Here is a 20,214-nt window from a genome sequence, read left to right as displayed (position 1 = left end):
ATGGAATAACTGAAGATGATTGGGATTGATTGCGATGGCGTTGGGGTGCAATCACTTGAATCTTGAAAATTTATTGTGCATAAAATTTGATCTCATTTGTACTTAACCGATATAATATATGTATATACTATGTAAAAGCAAATTAAATGCTCGTAATTAAACATGCATTCATTTAGAAAAGTTTCCTTCTATAGAGATATGTTAACACTCAAAAGCAGACTAATGAAAATTGATAGGTTAGTTCTTGTAAAATTTAGTTTTCTGTGTCTATATTTCTATAAATTTTATACTAGTTATAAATAAATAAACTTTGCATACCTTGCATGTACATGTATAGATTTTTATAGGTAAAAGGAAGAGAACCTGAACAATTTGTTTTGTACATACATGTGAAGAATTAATTTATACCTAATGGAGATAGAAGAAATTTATAATCTTTCAATCTCTCCACCAATTTTATCAAGGTTTGCAGTTCAGTGGTCCCAAGATAATCATATATCAATTGTTACTGAAAAAGGAGTTCATATATTTGTAAGTTTATGTTATTTAAAATGATATATGATAATTTTAATACAACCAAGATAATATATCTTATATAATGTTTTTGTTGTGTACAGGAAATAATACCTTCTCCGATGTCTCCTTATTCAAGCATCAAATTTTCTAGATCTTTCATTTATCCACCTCCTATTTTTCCAACACAAGTTATAACCAATAGAATGGAGACAAAAATTTGGAACATGCAACACGAACAGCTTTATTCATTTATGATGGAAGAAAGTTTAACTCCAAAAATATCTAATGTTAAAGAAATGGCTCCAAAAATAGTTGATTTAGCCTGGTCACCACAGAATTTAATACATCCAAGCAAGTGCCTTCTTGCAATTTTAACTTCAGCAGGGGCTGCTATAGTAATCTACAAAGTTTCTTCAGAGTGGTATTCTGCGTATGATTTACCTTCCATACGCTATGATGCTATAGAAAAAGAAATTGATATAGGATTAATAAATAACTCACATTCATTGATAACATTGAAAAATAATATGAAAGCACTACAAGCTTCTTGTTTTGCTTGGAGTGAGCTTTTTATAAATTTTGCATACCTTGCTGTTGCTTATCATAATGGAGATATAATTATTTACAAACTTCCAAGGATATTAAATTATAATGAAATATCAGATCCCCAAATTGTAGGAACAATAAAGTTAAAAGAATATGTTAAAATAAATGCTTTGCATTGGATTACTACTAATGCAGAGGAACATGTGATTATTATTGCTTATTCTGATGGACGTATTTATGGTCTGACAGTTGAAAATCATAATGATAATCTTGAAATGAAATCCATTGATAAGTATTATGATTATAAGGATCGCATTCCTCCTAGCGCTATAGAAATATTTCCTCAAAATGGTCCAAACATAAAAGTTCTTATCTCAAAAGGTACTTTTCTACTATTATTGTCTTTATCAGTAGGGGGTAAATTCAAATACTTAAAACATTTACAGTTAAAAGGATTTATGATCTCAGGTAAGTAAAACATGATACTTTCTTGTATAAATTGTCAGGAAATGTAACACTAATGATTTTAATCATTTTTAGGAGTAACCTGTATCAGTTCAGATTTTGCATTGGTTACAACAGAAAATGGCTCTATGTTCGCAATTGATACACAGGAGAATAATTTGTTAAGAATACAAGTAAACAACAAATTACCACAAGCTCGTGTACGGTATTTAGGTCTTAGTCATTCTTTAAATTCTGTAATATTTGTGAACTTAACTACACCGAATACTATATACGATCATTTAGTAATCAGGGAACCAAGTAAAATGTACATGTTTGAATTAAAAGGTGAACAGTGGGATCCATTATTAGTTTTAAAGTCACAGAAATGTGAGAGATTTGAACGATTATGGGATTGTTTAGAACTGATTAGAATGAAAGCAGCGAAAGCATCAGAACCTGCAACTGTATTTCCAAAAATTCCATCTGATTTGAAATCTTTATCTTTGAAAGAGCTACAAATGTCAATGTGGATATCAATAATGATGGAAATTTGTGAAAAGAAGAAAGTGATTCAAGGAATAGGTAGTATTGCTGGAGAAATATCAGAAGCACAACCTTTAACTGTTGTTTGCACTGCCTGTAATTATCTCGTGCATTTGGCTAAGAAATCCACTTTATCTCAAGAACAACAAAGTTCTATAAACTTATTAAGAAAGTATTTAGAAGTGTATCTCGCAAAAGAAGAAAACGAAGAAGCATCTATACTTTCTAAACGTGTCAGAGATGTTTTAATGAAAACATCACAACTCAAATCAAATAGCACTGAATCCTGCAATTTGTGCGGTGAAACGATAAATGATTTATCATGGAAAGTCAGTAAATGTCCTCAGGGTCATATGTTACCTAGATGTGCTATTACTCTTTTGCAAATAACTACTGCCCAGTATAGTGTATGTCCCATATGTAGATTAATCTTTCATTCATCTCTGGATCAAGAATTTAAAGAAACAAGATGTCTTTTTTGTGATGTACCTGCGCTTCAGGAAAATCGAATACTAGATTCAAAATATCATGTTCCAGGGAAGAAAAGCTTATCTAAACAAAATAATCGTGTGGAAGTATCAGAGGATCAAGAAATGGAAAGAGTAGTGGAAGAAATCTGAAATGCTGGTTAACATTTAACGCATTGCTGTAATTCATTATGTAAATTTTGTATTTTTGTATTACTCCCTACATTATAAAAAAATGTAGATCTGTTATACTTGATTTATATGTACATATGAATTGTATTTATTTATGAAATAAATGTTTATATAAAATCATTGGAATATTTAATAATTATGTTACGTTCGATAGTACCTGAATTTCCTATTCCGTATTTCCTCATCAGAGGGCAGTAGCGGCTATCTTTGTTGTAACGAACAGGGAAAAACACGAATAAGAATTTTGATAATACTGAATGGTATTGGTACTGACCGTACTGACGCACAATTCATTTATTATTAATTTATTGATGGTATGATAGTTTTTAATGATAAGCATAGCTTTCAAATTTGAGATTATAAAAATCATTTTTACATGAGTTAAGTACCATAATATTTAAAACGTAATACAATTAAACTATCAACAATTATAAAGGTAATGCATTTTTTAAAGTCTGATACATTGTTTTATATGTTCTAACCTCTTATACTGCACATTACTCAGATAGTTAATGCGTAAAAGAAACAAGATTTTGTACTAGTTAATGAAACTAAAAAAAAAAAGTCACATCAGGACTTCCAAATTCCAAAGTAAAACATACAAGTTTGTTTATGAAAACATTGAATTTTAAATGTGTTACAAAACATTTATTTCATGATTACCTTTGATGAACTTACGTTAAATTTATGTGTTTCAGAAGATGTATAGATGTAGAAAGCAAAACATAAAGTAGAAGTGAAAAAAATAAAAAAAATAATGGAATCATTGGGGGATGATTCGACATCCACAGAAGAAATTAGGCCTTCTTTTAATCCTAATGACACAAATTTATATAAAACAGGTTTAAGAGGTTTGTTATAAAATAAAGAAAGTATAACCTGATAATAAAATTGCAATTGAAATTAAATTATTTTTAGGGAACAATAGCACCGTTAATGAATCTGAATCATCCAATAAAGATTCAGCTAAAAAATTACAGAGAAAGCTTACTTCGTCTTCAGACACTGACGATTACAATGGAAATGATCAAGATAAACAAATATCAAAATCTGGCAAACAGGAAAGCGGTATAAAAAATAAGAAAGCTTACTGTAATAGTACAAGAAAGAAAGCTCATAAAAGTAGAGAATTAAAATGTAGCAATTCAGGAGATAAGAAACATTCTGAAAGAAGGCATTCGATATTACAATTGAATAAAGAAGAAGCAGATTCTAGTTCTGGAAAAGAATTCCAAAAATCAAAATTTTCTCGTAATACCGATCTCGTAAAGAAATTATACGAAATTAAAAAAGGTGGAAATTCAGATTCATTGGGTACAAAACATTCAAGAAAAAAAACTTTGCTCTGCAAAAAACAAAGTTTACGTTTCAAATCGTACGTTATCAAAATTTTGAATAAATTTAAAATTTTGTGTTCCGAATACGAATTAATGACGGAACATGTAAAGTGGGAGAATTTTAATGAAGAATTACAATATCAAGAGTCTGCGTATTATATTGTAAAGAAAGTAAGAAAGTTGATCAACGACCTTAAAATGGAAATTGATGCACAGAATAAGAAACTAGTAAATTTTTTCGAAAAGTGGAATAAAAATTGTAGTATAGAAAATACGGATCATGAAGACAGTTCTTCAAGCGGAAACAAAGAAGTATTGCTAAGTAAAAGTCTGGAAGAAATAACAAATAAATCAAAGACTAATTCAAAGGAAGGAAGTGTAGTTTCAGAATGTGATAACAAGGAAATATTTTCTGATAGCGATACAACTACTAAAATAATTGAAAAAATGAGTGAAGATAGTAGTGGAAACTCTTCAAGGGTTACATCACCTATCCTCGGTAGTAAGATGATGGAAAAAATACATAATAAAGTAAATGTAAGAGATAATTCAAAACCTGTTGATTCAAATGAGAAAGTTTTGAAAGTGTCCCATGTTAACGAAAATAAAAAAAACATTAACGAATCTGTAGATGATGTGTTTGAGGAAAGTATGACGAAAAATGTATCTGCTTCAAACATTTCGAAACCAAACGAGAATGAAATTGTCACTTCGAATGATCTTCAATCAGAGAACAATAGTTCAGAATCTAAAGAAGTGAGCAATGAAACAGCAGCTACAGAAAATGACAATCTTGAAATTGAGAGTGAAAAGTTATTCGATGATGAAGTAAAAACTACAACTGCTACATCAGTTGATTCTAAAGGAACATCAGAATCAGTTGAAAATGACAAAAATAAAGAGAGTGAAGAAAATAAAAAGAATGATGAAAATAAAAAGAATGAAGAATATAATTCTCTTAATGGACTTGATGAAGAGGAAGCCAAAATAGAGCTGTTAGACTCAAATCAAGAAACAGTTATAAACAAAGGACCTATCGAAAAGTCAATTGAAGAATCTCAAAATTGTAGTCCAAATGAAAAAGGCAAATCAAAATGTAAAGAAATAACACCTGATAGTAGCAAGGAACTAATTACTTCGTTACTTGAAACAATTAAAGATTGTGTTAAACGTGCACATCTGGATTCAAATTCGGATGATTCTATTAATGAACTATTTGATAATAATGAATCTGATGATAATAGCGACGAAGCACGTGCAAAAGCAAAGTTACTGATTTCTTCAAACGCGGAAAGCTTGGATTCAAGTTTTTCAAGCGATATAGATGGTGATATAGAAAGTACAATATTAAATACTTCTTCGAAAAAATCTAACGACACCGAAAATTTCGAATCAAGTGTAGGTGAAAGGTTGATAAAACGGCAATTGTGTTTGTCTAAAGCAAATAGTTCTGAATCTGATGAAAAACTAAAACAACTTTGTCAGGTTGTTGTTGAAAGATTACCAAAAAGTGTTCTAGTAAAACATGCGAACGCGTTGGAAAAATCGCGGGAGTATTTGGAAAGCAAACGGATTAAAAGGTATAAAGTTGAAATAATACATTTTTCATCTATCGTCGTACGAAAATTTGTAGCATCTTACTTGAATTATTGTTTTGCAGTCTCATTCATATAGATAAACTACAGAAGAATCAAGAAAAAAACACTCTAACGCGAAAGAATTCGCATAGAAAAAAATTAACATTAAAAGAAACTGAAGATTCTCTTTTAGATCACCTAGAGAAAGTAAAAAATGGAGATATCATTGAGGATACAGAAAAGGGTACAAACTCAGAAGGTAGTAGCACTATTCTACAAGCAGAAACTACCTTTCAGTCCAAGGATGATTTGATGTTAGAAGCAGACATAGTTGTAAAGAATATGCTTTTAAATTCTTCTGATTCAGACACTGAGGAACAAAAAGGTGTCTTAGAAAATGGTGATAGCGAGAAAGAGAAGGACAACGCTATGTCACAGGATCAGTCAAAAAAGAGCAGCGATAAGGTAAGAATATAAAATGAAAAAAAATTGTGTATTCATTGTGTACGAAAAAGATGCGTTTATTTGAATATAACTAGAAGAATGAAGATAAACTGGAAAAAAATAGTTGGAGAACAAACAAGGTATTGACGATGAAATTTTCTTCGAGTTCCGATTCTGATGCTAAAAGGGAAGAGTGGAGTATAAATCGAGAAAAACTACGAGAAAGTAGGGAAGAAAATCAAAAGTAGGTAATTCAACACAGTTCTTTTTGATAATTCAAGTAATACGTATGATGAACCATAATCTTATTTTAAACAGTGAAGATTCAGAGATCGAGGCTGCCAAAGTAAAATGTAAAAGGAAGAACCGTAGAAAAATTACAGATTCTGATTCAGACACGCTATTAGTGAATTCTGATTCTTCTTTTGCATTGAAAGATAGCTTGACTTTGAGCAGTGATTCTTCAACAAAGAAACACAAATCACGTAAACGTAGAACGCGTAAATCTTCAGATACCGATACCTCGTTTTCAGAAAAAAGGTATACTAAATAAATAGCTTACGGATAATACATTGAAAAAGTTGCGAGTAATTGTTAACATTACATTTACGCATTTTAGAGTTAAGCCAAAAAGGAGACGCATTAAAAATGCAAGCACTGACAGTGATGATATCGATAATGATAAAGTTAAAAGTTCAGAAGGAAAGGAGAGTCGAAAGAATATTCGAAAAGTAATGAAAGACAAACAAGTTGCAAATGATACAAAACAAGCTGCCAAAGAAGAGGAAGAAAGGCTTAAACGTATTGCTGAGCGCCAAAAATTGGTACAATATCGTTATTTTATAATCAACATAGAATTTACTACCCTTACAACTTTGTAATCTTTTCTTTTATGATTATAGTATAATCAAATGTATGAAACAAGATTGGCTAACGAAGAAAAGGTAGACGAGCTGGTATTAGATTTTGATACTGAAACAAAAGAAAAACTTCTAAGCGTTGACAAGGATTTAGTGAAACGTTTGAAACCTCATCAAGCTAAGGGAGTAAAATTCATGTGGGACGCGTGTTTTGAATCAATCGAAAGAATGAAGACTTCGCCTGGATCTGGATGTATAATTGCACACTGCATGGGACTTGGCAAAACTCTTCAAGTAATTGCATTAGCCCATACGCTTTTAATGCATGAAGACGTCAATGTGAAGACAATTATGGTTGTTTGCCCTTTAAGTACGGTACTTAATTGGCGAAATGAATTTGATTTGTGGTTGGATAATATAGAACATGATATTGAAATTTATGAACTGACCAGGTAAGTTTAATAAATATTCATAGAGTTAAATTACGTATATAAACAGATGGTCGTAATATTTGATGATAAATTTATTAAAGATTAAAGCAAAACACAGAACGAAGATACATGCTAGAAAGTTGGCAGAGAACTGGTGGTATACTTATCATTGGCTATGAAATGTTTAGAAATTTAAGTGGCACTAATAACAGAATGCCAAAATATGCCAAAAAATCAGTCCTACAGTGCTTGATAGATCCTGGTCCAGACATAATAGTCTGTGATGAGGGTCATTTATTAAAAAATGAAGACACTGCTCTAAGCAAATGCATAAATCGTATAAAAACATTAAGGAGAATTGTACTAACTGGAACACCGCTACAAAACAATTTAATAGAATGTGAATATTTATTAATATTAAGTAACAACTGGCTGTTATGATAATTTTATGTTCTATTCTATTTAAACATTTTTTACAGATCATTGCATGGTACAGTTTATAAAACCAAATCTTTTGGGAACCAAGAAAGAATTTGTGAATAGGTTTGCAAATCCGATAACTAACGGCCAGTTCGACGATTCTACTGAATACGATGTTAAATTAATGAAAAAACGTGCTTATGTTTTGCACAAAATGTTAAAAGGTTGTGTTCAGAGGCTCGATTACTCGGTATTAATGCCTTTCTTACCGCCAAAACAGGAGTACGTAATTTTTGTAAGATTAACAGAAGTACAAATAAATTTGTATCGATATTATCTGGAAAACTTTGCACGGTACGTACAATATTTCATTTAATAAAACTTTGTAATCACTTAATTTAAATAATTCCTTTAATAAGTATATTTTTTTCTTTTTTCTCAGACAAAAACGCACCGGAGGTGGAGGTGGATTTCTGTTTGCTGATTTTCAATCGTTACAAAGGATATGGACGCATCCTATAGTTTTACAATTAAACGCAGAAAAAATAGACAAGATGAATGAAAAAAAGCTGTCTAGTGATTCTGAAGGTTCTTTAAAAAACTTTATCGATGACGATAGCAGCGAAACCACTTCAACTGAGTCTTCTGATGACGACGACGACGTCGTAGCTATTAGTTCGGATTTCTCCAAAAAAAATACAAGACAGAACAAGACAGGTAAGATTTAACAAATCTTACTTTGGTTAATCTAATACTACGTTATTGTAAAATGCGCATATTCTTTTATTTAACGCGTAGAAGAGGAAACAAACGTAAAAACTGATGATCCTGAACCAAAAGAAGAATTATGGTGGTTGCAATTTGTTCAACCTGAACATTTTGAAGATATGAGAGTTTCCTCGAAATTGCGACTGCTATTTGGTATCTTAAAAGAGTGTGAACAAATTGGGGACAAATTGTAAGTCTGTTATATTAACACGTGTATCATTATTTAGAATTTTTATAATTATATCATAACACCTAAATTCTTTGATTTTCAGATTGATATTTTCACAGTCATTGTATTCGCTGACATTAATTGAGAAATTCCTTAAGAAGATCGACGTTGCAACAGAAGATGGTACAAATTTGGAATATATTGATGGGCACACTGGCAGCTGGACATTAGGTTTAGATTATTTTCGACTGGATGGTCAAACATCGACCGAGAATAGAAATTGTTGGTGTAAAATCTTTAATAAACCGTCAAACACGAGAGCAAGATTATTCTTGATATCGACGCGAGCAGGTGGATTAGGAATTAATTTAACTGCTGCAAATCGTGTAATTATTTTTGACGCGAGTTGGAATCCGTCTTACGACGTACAAAGTATATTTCGTATATACAGGTATATATGTTTTAAAAACGTTTGAAAAAGGATTTTATAATAATTGTTTAAGATATGTATATATATATATATATATATGTAATTTACAGATTCGGTCAAAAGAAGCCGTGTTACGTTTATCGGTTTCTAGCGGCTGGCACAATGGAAGAGAAGATCTATAATCGACAAGTGACAAAGTTATCGCTTTCCTGTAGAGTTGTTGATGTACAACAAATAGAACGTCATTATACCAACAATGATCTATCCGAGTTGTATAAATTCGAACCAAACACAAGTAACGAAGAGAAAACTTTAAATTTGCCAAAAGATAGACTACTAAGGGAGATATTTTTAAAATATAAAAAATGTGTGGAGAACTATCACGAACACGATTCCCTTTTAGAAAATAAAGTAAGTAAAGTCCTTAAAACATTTTCTTTACAATCTTTGTTGTATTAACAATAAATTAATTTGTCCGAGTAAACTTAGGCCGAAGAAGAATTAAACGAGGAAGAGAGGAAGCAAGCTTGGTTAGAATACGAAGAAGAAAAGACAGGGAAATTGATGCCAGGACTTCCAACAACAGCACTTTTCCCAAATAACTTATTATTACAACAACAGAATTTATCAGGACCATTCAACTTTGCTACAGATTACGAACAACTTCAAGAATTTATTCGAAAAGATGTTAGTACATAACTATTATTCGTGTATTATTACTTCAGATTATCCCATCGTGATAATTCATTTTTTTCTAGTATCCAAATGCAACGGCAGAGTATCAACAAATGTTAACTGCTCGTGCCTTAACAGATATGTATAATTACTGGGAGGAACAGACTTTTAATTCTAACAACAGAATAATTAATCAGGTATGTCAAAACTTATTTAACGAGTTACTTTTTCGTATAGAATCTAATCGAGATTTTATAAATAACAGAATTTAGGTACCAATGCACCAGTCATGAGAACACAACAAATGCTAAATGTACCTCAAACGTCCTATGCACTGCTCAACACCAATGCAAAGTCTGCAAGTACTGATAATGATGTTATAGAGGTAACGTTCAATATTTGTATATAAACATATAGAAAAATCATGTAAAATATTTAGTTGTACTTTTCAGATTCTTCCGAATACAACAAGTAATACAAGCAAAAGCAAAGAAGAATGAATAAAAGATAAGAAAAGTAAACGCTATATAAAAAATTAAGAAATTACGATATAAGTTTTATATTGTTCTGCATAATATAAAAAACTGTTTGATATTTTGTTATGCCGATCGCGCATATTTTACTTTTAAAGAACTATGTATTTTTCATTTATACGACTTATATGGTAAATTTTTTTCGTTATTATCAGTATTGATGTAATACAATATCATTGTAAGTACTACTAGTATAATACTATTAATTAGATAGTAATGTAATCTTTAATAAATTTGTACTCATAGTATGAGTATGCATGCTAGTATTTATACGAATTATTTATTTGGTAAGTGTACCTGGTAAAGCGTTTCTCCAACCGCGTTGTAACATAATTTTCAATTCATTTTTTATCCCAGCATGTGTTTGCGAAGTTGCTAAGTTTCGAGTTTCACCCTCGTCATCACCGTGATCGTATAATTCTTCTGCAATACTATCGTTCCAATCTGGTACCTTCATTTCAGGTTTAAATCGTAACCACAACGTATAACGATATTTATTTGTTTTCAAAGTATATCCCATCGCTATAATTTCTTTAAAACGTGGCTCATCGCTATTTGGATGTAAGGAAGGTTCAATACTTGGTCTTGGATATTGCCCAAATGCTGCCTTCTTCCATAATAGCGACTATAAATAATGAAAGTTAAGCTTCCAATAAATTATTTCTTTTTTACAATAAATATATAAAATTGTGTAACATTTTAAAGTAATGTTACCTTTTTTTGTAGCGCAGCTCTCATAAGTGGCACTAGAGTAATACCCTCGCTACAGACAATTTCTACACGAGGATTACCTTGTTCTGTGAACATATTTTCCTTTTTTGTATCTTCATCCGAGCAAATAGGTATTGAACAGTTTGCTAAATTTGCGATGGTTGGAAATACGTCAACTAATTCTACTAATGAATCTATAATTATCTGATTCTTTAATGAGTTCCTTACACTTACAATATTGAAAACGTTTTTTTTATAACATTTTGATACATCGTTTGAATATCCTGAAAAGATAAACGACTTATATCAAAAATAAACTACGTATAAAATATTTTTACATATACCATGTATTAGCTGATTACCATCAGTTTGTTTATGGTTTAATAAACTTTGTGTTGCACTTGCTTGATTTGTAACTTCAACTCTTTTATTTTCTCTGTTTTGTTTGAATGTAAGCCCTGGTATTGACATTATTAATGGTACCCTAAGAGCAACATCATAATTACTATACTTTGCCCAAATTGCATGTTCTCCTAGAGACCATCCTATGTATTTATTAATTTGATAAATAAATTATTCGTGGATATTATTAATGTCAGTTAGTGTAGAATCTATTGACTCACCATGATCTGACATCAATATTATAGTAGTGTTATGTATAAGTGATGAAAATTTCAATTGATTTATTAACTGACCAATTAAATCATCAATGTATGTTACAGAAGCATAATACGATTGAATGATCAATTGAGCAAAACTTTCTAAAAATTCAAGATCAACAGAACTATAATGTATTGATTATATAAAAGTAAATTGTATTTTATAAATTACTTGAACTTTACTTGGTATTTTTTCCCATGGAAATTTAAGATTTAAAGCTTCAACATCATTTCTTGTTCTCAAATCATTCCAAGGATTGTAAGCTATGCTACTCACATTCTCTGACCATTTATATGGATTAGGTACCTCAAACTTATGTAATGGATGATACTCTGCAAAATATCTCTTTCTCAATTTTAATGTTACATTGCTATAATTATAAAAAATGATAATGATAAAATATACTTAGATATTTTTTAGGATATTTAAATGGTATATGTGGTTTCTGAAAACCAACTGCCAAGAAAAATGGTCTAGTACTTCCTGTTTGATTTAATATAAAGCTTTTAGCTTCATTCAAAATTTCTATGTCTGGTAATGTTTTATTTGGCATTGACGAAAGTTTAACTGGGCATATCTAAAATCAATTATTAAATTTCCTGCACTGGGCCAAATATTAACATTTTTTTAAAAAGTAAATTTGAAATATTACAAGATTTTGAGTAGGTGATAGTCTCACATTTGCTTGGCATACTGGAACATTTTTATATTTTTCTGTAAATGGATGAAAAGGTACTTCTGTCCAAGAATAAGGGCTATCATCAGAATGGTTTGAACTAATTCCTATTAAACAATCGGTGAGAATATAATATAAAAAAATAGATTCTTTTATGTAAAAGAATAGGAACCTGGATGAAAGACTTTTCCTATTGATTTGGTAATATATCCATTTTCCTTGAGATGTTGTGGTAAGGTTGTAAAGTTGCCGGTATCTGTTCTCCAATAACTGTAAAAGTCATACAGTTGTAGGGTATCTGGTCTTCTACTTGTTAAAAATGAATTTCTGCTCGGTGCACATAAAGCTTGCTAAAAGATACATACATATATATATATTAAATATGTGATCTTGACAGAAATTGTAACTAATAATAAAAATTGCTTCTTCTGAAAAAGTCATATGACAGTGTTACTTCTGTCAACTGCTTTTTCCATAACAGAACATTTTCATTTCATACTAACCTGAGCAAATGCCTGTGAAAAAATGGCACTTCTTTTTGCTAAATGATCAATGTTTGGTGTATAAGCTTTTGAGTCGCCATAACAACCTAAAGCAGTCCTTAAATCATCGACGATTATTAAAAGAAAATTTTGTCTTTGCGCTATACACCAAGTCAATAAATTTATAAAATATAATGTAAAAAACATTTTCAATGAAGCTAGGTTAGTAAAGCGAGATTAAACACAGTTTCCTGCTAGATGGATATTCTGTTTCTGATAGGTTTTCTTAACTCACTATTGCACTTTATTTTTCAATGTACAGACATACAAATGAAAATGCTTATGCAATGCTTATAGTTCTACTATATCTAATACAATAACTACATTGATATACCTAACATAAATTATGTCAAAGTGATATAATATAAAATAGTAAAAATTAGTATGGAAAGTTAGAAGTTTTTATATAACACGTATATGGATTACTGCAACTTTTTTCTCTTCTTTGACTTTTGTTTTTAAATTAATCCAGCTTATTAATCTATAAAACTGTACTCTTTTACCTTGAATTCATTGTTGTATCTATTAAATATTGAAAGTTCTTTAAACTTGTCTATGTTGCTTGTTATACTTTCCAGGTAATTATGATTATTAACTTTTTATGTGTAAATATAAATGAATCGATTTAATATTTACCTCAAATAGTATTAGTAATAATTTTGTAAAAATAAATTATGTTGAATGTACAATATGCTTTGATAATAAGGTATACTTAAGAACACTGTAATATACATATGTTTCTGTTGTAAAATGTAATACCATTTTTTGTTTCATTTCTTACAGATTTAAATGGAATTGTCAAATAAAAAAAAAATCTGAAAATTGTTCGAATAATGCATTAGCTTGTAAAACGTTATACAATGCTTTTGTTTCCACTTGAAAAATCATAAAGGAATAACTCTAATGATCTAAGATAGTTGTATCTCGATTTTTGCATTCCTATAATTAAAAGTTAGAGATATAAAGATATGAGTAATTAACAAGGGCCTTTACACTTAAAATCAATAATAAAAGCGTAATAAAAAGTGACTAGTCAAAAAGATGGAGAATAAGAAGGAGCGGAATCGCTCATTAAAGAGAGAGAGGAACAATAATTCGTTTGATGGTTTGAATACTTTCGGCCCTAGTAAAATACTCTTGATTCATATCGCTACAATTATTTATCATCACGTTTATAGATACTAGTTCATCTCAAGTCAATCTCGAGTTTCTTTCTTAACGGCTGATGATAATCTTTGTTCATCAGTATTCTTCGTACAGTCATTTGCATTAATATTATTCTTTGCCTTAAAGTCAGTCTTAAAGTTTCCTTGCAGGATGGTAGTATCATCTTTGAATATTTCATTATAATGAAAACTACTCCCATTCCCAGTCTTTGTGTTTGTGCTAGCATTATTGCCAGAACCATTCGAGTGCACTTCATTGAAATGTTTGTACAACATTACCGTTGTACTAAATTCTGTTTCACACCCAGGAATTTTGCAACTGAAATATTTTTGTTTCTTTTTAATAATACACCAACACAGACTCCTAACAACAACAAGCTTATCTATGTTTTCGGTATACTGTAAAATGCCAGTATAATTGCTCTGCTGATGTTAATTATAATTACAAAAATAACTGAATACATTATTATACAACTTACCGAAATACTTCAGTACTCTTAGCTTCTTGTACTACTGGCAGTTTTGAATTAGCATGATTGTCCTGGTAATGTTTCCATAGACCCGTTACATTGCTCACCTGTGCTTTACAGCCAGGAATCTTGCATCTAATTTAGGATATAGAAAAATTAATTTTATTGTAAGATGAAAATTAACAAACAATACTTACAAGAAAAAACTGACTGCCGATGCTTTTCCTTGCTTCAATTTTACTATTGATTTGCTAGAATTTGAGCTAATTGCGTTCGTTAATAATTTATGACTGTCTTGATGATGACGATAATGGGATATGTATTTGTATTTTCTCCCACAACCATTGACTGCACATTTGTAAATTTCCTGTTTATATCTAGACATGCGTTGTTTTTTTGGCGTGTATTCTTCATCGTCCGAACAATTACTGTTCGTCTCCATGGTATTCTCCTCGGTTTTTGAAATATCACGATCCAGATCACTTCTGAAGATTCTTTCTATATTATCCAGTTCTATTCTATGTTCTTGATTTCTTGCATTCATATTACATACTTCGTTTTTTGAATTCTTAGTAATGGTAATATCACCATTTACATAAACTACATTAGCTTTCTCTTGGGAATGATCTGTTTGCAATTCTGAACTTTTTGTGTTACCTTCATAATTGGGCAGAAAATTCTCTGTATTTATCATTAAATTTTCATTCATAGGAAATGTAACAGTTTCATTTAAGCTTTCTGTGTTAGATGAGTAATCTTCCTTATTAGAATTATCGCTTCCAGTGCTCTGATCATGGGAGGCTTCTTTTTTTTGTTGCTGTATATTGTCATTTCTATGAATATTTTGTTCATTATTGTCATCGTAATGATGCCCTTTTATTGCAAAAGTTTCATTTCTATTTTCATAGCATTCCTCGGTACTTTGTACAATTTCCTCGTCTATTACATTTTCAGAATCTTCAAAACATATTACTTCTGGTTCAGTTGGCAGTGTTGGTGGTTGTCTGTGGTAGTTTTCGATATGTTCTTCCAAATTGTTACTGGTTGTATGTAAGGAGCCACAATTTGTATATGGACATATAAATACATTTGTTTCATTGTTATGCCACTCTTGATAATGCCGCCACATACTTCCAGGATCAGATAATTCTTCTCCACATCCTGGTTCCCGACAACTAGGTAAACCATTCAGACTTTAGTTGTTGTTAATCAATATAATGTTACAAAAGTTCTATATACATTTCACCTACATAAACATAGTTAACTTACATGAATCTAATTTTTAAAGCCTCAAGAGTTTCGTGTGTTTTGTATTCATCTTGATTGGTGAATGTCTTTCCACAACCTCGTTGCTTACAAGTATATATTTCCTAGAAATGTGATGTAAATATATATGAGATATCATCAAACGTTTTAATCGCTTAATATCATTCACAAATACAGCATTGTTTTGTTGAAATTTTTATGGATTAGGTATACAAAATCAACTTTATTTATAAACAAAGCTCTTTAATAAAAACATATCGTTAGATGTTTTATTAGAGTAACATATTCAGGACATGAAAATGTATAATTAATTCTGATTCTTTGCATTGTTATTACAAATAACGAACGTATTCTTACAAACTAATTCTAAACTTGGAACGCAATAACTTGACGAAGGTAGATAAAAGCTGAACGATTTGTTTTGAGTTAGGGGTCATTGAACCCGTTAAATGACTCCTTCAGGTGATTTACCTTTTTCGGTACGATTTCTTCGATAGTACGATTCCTTGACACAAATCTGATGACACTAACTTCTGTAGGCCTGTCCGTGCACGTATCTGTACCCTGGCCCATCCTGGCCGGTGTTTGAGAGAAACAGCGAACGACCAGGCGTTTCGAAGTTCACATAACCTGTATTCACTAACGGGAATTCGTAAGGGAATTTTTCTTACACCTTGAATGAAAGGCTCAAATATGCGATCAGTTCCACGAACGGGATGCTTTGTCGGGTTACTTACCAACAAAGTGCACTCCCGTTCGCGCCGAAATATCTTTTTCACCTCACATTATACCGTCGTCAATAATATCAATCACTTGTTGTCATTTCAGTGTACTTGAACTAACTTCATGGGGAATTTGTATCCACTGTTCACCGTTTGCATTTCTCTCTATCAACCAACAACACGAATTTATCCCGATATACGGTTGAGAAACTAACTTTTTGTTCCGTTTCGACTAACGTATCGATACTGACATCGATGTTATTAAATATTTATATACAGTACAGTATTTTTCTGTTAATTAACTACTAAGTTTTTACATTTATAATCATTCATTTCTAATTAACTTGAAAACAGGAAACAAACGTTTCTTCCTGTATTGGAACTCGATCGAGAACTCGAAATCGAACGTTCGATTTAATTCGATACTCTTTTAGCACGCGCGTAAGGTGATATTTGAGTCTAACAAACTGGAAAGAATAAGGCTATTTTACTACTATAAGTTATTAAATTTTCATCTTTTTCTTGCATAAATACTATTAAATTATTAAATAGAAGAAATTTTATCTCATTGTCAGGATCGGAAACAGTATATCAACTAACAAGCTTTCCTTTCTTATGTTAACCATATGGAACGATCACACAACTGAACTGAATTCTTTTTCATTAAGAAGATAAAAAGCAAACGAAGAATGAAGATAATGATTTTCTTAAATTGGATCGATCGTGATGAACTGGAAAGGTGTTAATGTGCGACAGTGTCATATACGCAAGTGTCAGCCGGGTCACTGTCAATCAGGATGTGTGACCGTCACGTTAGTATCGATTCACCTAGGTACCCAGTTTGTTGTGACAGTAACGTAATTGATAATTTACGCTCCTCATTGACCTGCAATTAATTGAAATCATAATTGTAATTTTCATCGAAAAATGTGCATCTTCTATCTACTATATGCAATGCTCTTATTTACTCCGCGTTGCGCTTGTTACAATTACGATGAATGTATGTCGATCCTCGATCTCTAAATATTTCTTTAATCGTTGACAAATATTTTATTACTTTAATCACTTTTTTATAATGTTTTACAGATGACGATGATAGTGATAGAGAAGAAAATCTATTACAGTCGCAGATAACAGTTACATCGTGGAATGTAAGCATTGCAAATTACGTAAAATTGCAATATTGATTTTAAAAATGAAGATTGTTGCACGCTTTTAATACAGGAAAATAGAAATTGTTATCTTTCATTAGCATACTGAATGCCGTGTATAATCACGCGTGTTGCGATAATTTAAATTTAATTTGAAGACCATTTTCATTCTCACTTCGTAAATTTTATTTTTATAGGATATGCCATACTCAGGGATCGTGCAGGAGAATGGAGAATGGGTAGGAAAAGGATACGCATTTTATATCTTCAATATAATTAGTACGAAATTGAATTTTACGTATACTATTATCCCACCAAAAGAGCACATCTTGGGTGATGAGAAAAGCGGTGTTTTGGGTTTGCTAAATGAAAAAGTAATAAACATGATAAAGTTGCACAATAATAGGTGAACAAAGAAAAGGGTATTTACTTGTATTATTTCAACAGAAAGCAGAGGTAGCTGTTGCATTTCTTCCGGTATTACCAGAAATGCGACGATACTGTTCATTTGGTGCATCATTAGATGAGACGAGATTAACTGCTGTGATGAAAAGGCCACAGGTATCGGCTACTGGTTCCGGTCTTCTTGCACCCTTCGAAACAACCGTTTGGTTATTAGTTTTAGCATCTTTGATCTCTATAGGACCGATTATTTATATTTTCGCCAAAATCAGGTGTTTAAAATCTTCTACAATGATATATGTTTTTATTTGAAAATCTTCCCTATATAAATACCATGTTTAATAATATTTAAATTTTTATAATTTAACCCTTAATATAGCAGAAAATTATGGAACGATCCGACTTCTGAAAACTTTACTTTATCCTCCTGCCTCTGGTTCGCTTATAGTTCACTTTTGAAGCAGGGATCAGAAATTATTGCTGCAACAGGTACAGGACATGGTTTTACAGATCATTGTTGATCGTAGCTAGTGATTTTTAACAATTATAATTTTCTGAAATCGTAGACACGACACGAATACTATTCGCAACTTGGTGGATATTTATACTGATTTTAACATCCTTCTACACAGCAAATCTCACCGCATTTCTAACGAAACCTCAGTTTACATTATCTATTAGTTCTATTCAAGATATCGTTTACATGGGATACACTTGGATCACTTTCAAAGGACGAATAGTTGATTTTCTCCTTTCTCAAGTAAGATTTAAAGAAAATTTTAATGCTTAAGACTTTCAATTTAATTGTATTGTTTGCTTTTTAGGATCATCAAAATGATTTGAGTTTATTAAACGTGAGTAAGTGGCAAGGAAAGGGTATTTTCAAATACTATGAACCGTCAAAGGATATCTTAGATGCTGTAAGCACCAGTATGTATCGAATATTTAATGTTTTATTCGATTTGAAATACTAAATGTGCCTGTAAAAAGATATTATTCATTTTTAGAAAGACTTTTCTTAGCCGAATCACATTACTTGCAAACTTTACTATTCCAAGATTACCTGAACAAAACCCGTAATCGATTGGACCATAATCTGCGCTGCACCTACGTGATCATGCCTGAAGCTATTTTAACAACAAATCGTGCTTTTGCCTTTTCTCATGATTCACCTACGAAGAAATACATCAATAGACTGTAAATTTAAAAATCATGATTTGAAAACGTGCGTAATTTAAAATACCAATCTTTAAATTTACAGATTGCGAAGATTGGTGGAAACCGGTATTGTACAACACAGAAAGGAAGAAGATCTTCCATTAGCGGAGATCTGTCCGGTAGATCTACGTTCGAGTGAAAGACAGTTGCAAAATACTGATCTTCTTTTAACATATGAGGTAGTCGTAGCTGGATATGCTATCGCTACGATTATCTTTCTCTTTGAAATAATTTGTGCTTGTATATCGTATCGAGTGAAAAATCGTAAAGTCAAACACAAGTCTCGTATTCCCAAAGAAAAATCTCAGAATCATTTATCAAAGAATTTATCAATCGAAAAACGCAGGAATTCCCCGGTGAACAGTCCGGGTGCTGAGAATCTCATGATACAGGGGAAGCAACAGTTTTTTAATGGAAGAAACTATTACGTGATCACCGATCAGGATGGTGATCGAAGATTGATTCCTATAAGAACTCCTTCTGCTTTTCTATTTCAATATGTAGACTAAACGCATCAGTCTATGTATTTTAATATTCAAACAAGTACTATATACATACAATTATTATATTATTATTATATTCGGTTACATGTAAAAAAACTATAAAGCAACAAAATAATAACAGAGATCTTCTAAATAATTTTATGCATGTTTCTTGCTTTATAATTTGTATTATGCACATTTTTCAAGATCTTGAATAGTAAATTGATATCTAGTAAGAGTTTCGTTGAGGGAGTTCCAGTTTCAATAGTAGCCAACATTGGATAGTATCTCGTTGGTAGTACTGAATTTGAGATCAACGAGTAAACAGATTAGTAAACAATAACAGAAAGAGCAAACTGTTCGTTAAATGCCCGGGCGTTTTTATAAACATAC

The 20,214-nt window shown here is 31.1% G+C and overlaps 5 protein-coding genes across 13 annotated transcripts; 3 read left to right on the top strand and 2 right to left on the bottom strand.

Moving 5' to 3' along the window:
* The first annotated feature begins 97 nt into the window (after positions 1 to 97).
* Positions 98 to 2,770, top strand: LOC117609457 (uncharacterized). Of its 2 annotated transcripts, none has more exons than XM_034335824.2 (4): positions 98 to 236; positions 348 to 531; positions 618 to 1,530; positions 1,603 to 2,770. In XM_034335824.2, the coding sequence occupies exons 2-4, from the start codon at positions 412 to 414 to the stop codon at positions 2,670 to 2,672; spliced, it is 2,103 nt and encodes a 700-aa protein (XP_034191715.1). In that variant the 5' UTR covers positions 98 to 236; positions 348 to 411; the 3' UTR covers positions 2,673 to 2,770. The 2 variants fall into 2 exon arrangements, with proteins under 2 accessions (XP_034191715.1, XP_034191716.1); XM_034335825.2 differs by having other exon boundaries at positions 102 to 236; positions 338 to 531.
* Positions 836 to 13,233, bottom strand: Ids (iduronate 2-sulfatase). 4 transcript variants are annotated; one of them, XM_076689229.1, is made up of 10 exons: positions 12,906 to 13,233; positions 12,575 to 12,752; positions 12,379 to 12,509; positions 12,132 to 12,303; positions 11,909 to 12,058; positions 11,690 to 11,827; positions 11,429 to 11,611; positions 11,070 to 11,350; positions 10,653 to 10,980; positions 836 to 975 (listed from the first exon to the last, which is right to left on the bottom strand). In XM_076689229.1, exons 1-10 carry the CDS (start codon positions 13,089 to 13,091, stop codon positions 968 to 970), a joined length of 1,755 nt encoding a protein of 584 aa, XP_076545344.1. In that variant the 5' UTR covers positions 13,092 to 13,233; the 3' UTR covers positions 836 to 967. The 4 variants fall into 4 exon arrangements, with proteins under 4 accessions (XP_076545344.1, XP_034191720.2, XP_034191721.2 ...); XM_034335829.2 differs by lacking the exon at positions 836 to 975 and having other exon boundaries at positions 10,485 to 10,980; XM_034335830.2 differs by lacking the exon at positions 836 to 975 and having other exon boundaries at positions 10,485 to 10,980; positions 12,406 to 12,509.
* Positions 2,957 to 10,428, top strand: LOC117609444 (uncharacterized). Of its 3 annotated transcripts, none has more exons than XM_034335797.2 (18): positions 2,957 to 3,147; positions 3,410 to 3,553; positions 3,630 to 5,628; positions 5,709 to 6,090; positions 6,165 to 6,313; positions 6,388 to 6,609; positions 6,689 to 6,893; positions 6,972 to 7,381; positions 7,462 to 7,760; positions 7,840 to 8,134; positions 8,223 to 8,497; positions 8,579 to 8,738; positions 8,821 to 9,168; positions 9,258 to 9,558; positions 9,637 to 9,834; positions 9,906 to 10,019; positions 10,088 to 10,207; positions 10,275 to 10,428. In XM_034335797.2, the coding sequence occupies exons 2-18, from the start codon at positions 3,469 to 3,471 to the stop codon at positions 10,320 to 10,322; spliced, it is 5,610 nt and encodes a 1,869-aa protein (XP_034191688.2). In that variant the 5' UTR covers positions 2,957 to 3,147; positions 3,410 to 3,468; the 3' UTR covers positions 10,323 to 10,428. The 3 variants fall into 3 exon arrangements, with proteins under 3 accessions (XP_034191688.2, XP_034191687.2, XP_034191685.2); XM_034335796.2 differs by having other exon boundaries at positions 3,410 to 3,562; positions 6,168 to 6,313; XM_034335794.2 differs by having other exon boundaries at positions 2,959 to 3,147; positions 3,410 to 3,562.
* A 509-nt stretch (positions 13,234 to 13,742) lies between the features above and the next one.
* LOC117609462 (uncharacterized) lies at positions 13,743 to 16,848 on the bottom strand. 2 transcript variants are annotated; one of them, XM_034335835.2, is made up of 6 exons: positions 16,584 to 16,848; positions 16,318 to 16,485; positions 15,850 to 15,950; positions 14,778 to 15,755; positions 14,590 to 14,715; positions 13,743 to 14,429 (listed from the first exon to the last, which is right to left on the bottom strand). In XM_034335835.2, the coding sequence occupies exons 2-6, from the start codon at positions 16,417 to 16,419 to the stop codon at positions 14,141 to 14,143; spliced, it is 1,596 nt and encodes a 531-aa protein (XP_034191726.2). In that variant the 5' UTR covers positions 16,420 to 16,485; positions 16,584 to 16,848; the 3' UTR covers positions 13,743 to 14,140. The 2 variants fall into 2 exon arrangements, with proteins under 2 accessions (XP_034191726.2, XP_076545347.1); XM_076689232.1 differs by having other exon boundaries at positions 16,318 to 16,848.
* Positions 16,849 to 17,440: 592 nt separating this feature from the next.
* Positions 17,441 to 20,004, top strand: Ir76b (Ionotropic receptor 76b). 2 transcript variants are annotated; one of them, XM_034335833.2, is made up of 9 exons: positions 17,441 to 17,568; positions 17,655 to 17,719; positions 17,917 to 18,093; positions 18,167 to 18,393; positions 18,501 to 18,610; positions 18,688 to 18,881; positions 18,946 to 19,051; positions 19,129 to 19,318; positions 19,383 to 20,004. In XM_034335833.2, the coding sequence occupies exons 1-9, from the start codon at positions 17,496 to 17,498 to the stop codon at positions 19,846 to 19,848; spliced, it is 1,608 nt and encodes a 535-aa protein (XP_034191724.2). In that variant the 5' UTR covers positions 17,441 to 17,495; the 3' UTR covers positions 19,849 to 20,004. The 2 variants fall into 2 exon arrangements, with proteins under 2 accessions (XP_034191724.2, XP_076545346.1); XM_076689231.1 differs by lacking the exon at positions 19,129 to 19,318 and having other exon boundaries at positions 19,383 to 19,588.
* The last annotated feature ends 210 nt before the right edge of the window (positions 20,005 to 20,214 follow it).

Source organism: Osmia lignaria, chromosome 7 (genome assembly GCF_051020975.1).
Source record: "Osmia lignaria lignaria isolate PbOS001 chromosome 7, iyOsmLign1, whole genome shotgun sequence".
Taxonomy (NCBI): domain Eukaryota; kingdom Metazoa; phylum Arthropoda; class Insecta; order Hymenoptera; family Megachilidae; genus Osmia; species Osmia lignaria.
This window is presented reverse-complemented; position numbering and strand designations above follow the sequence as displayed.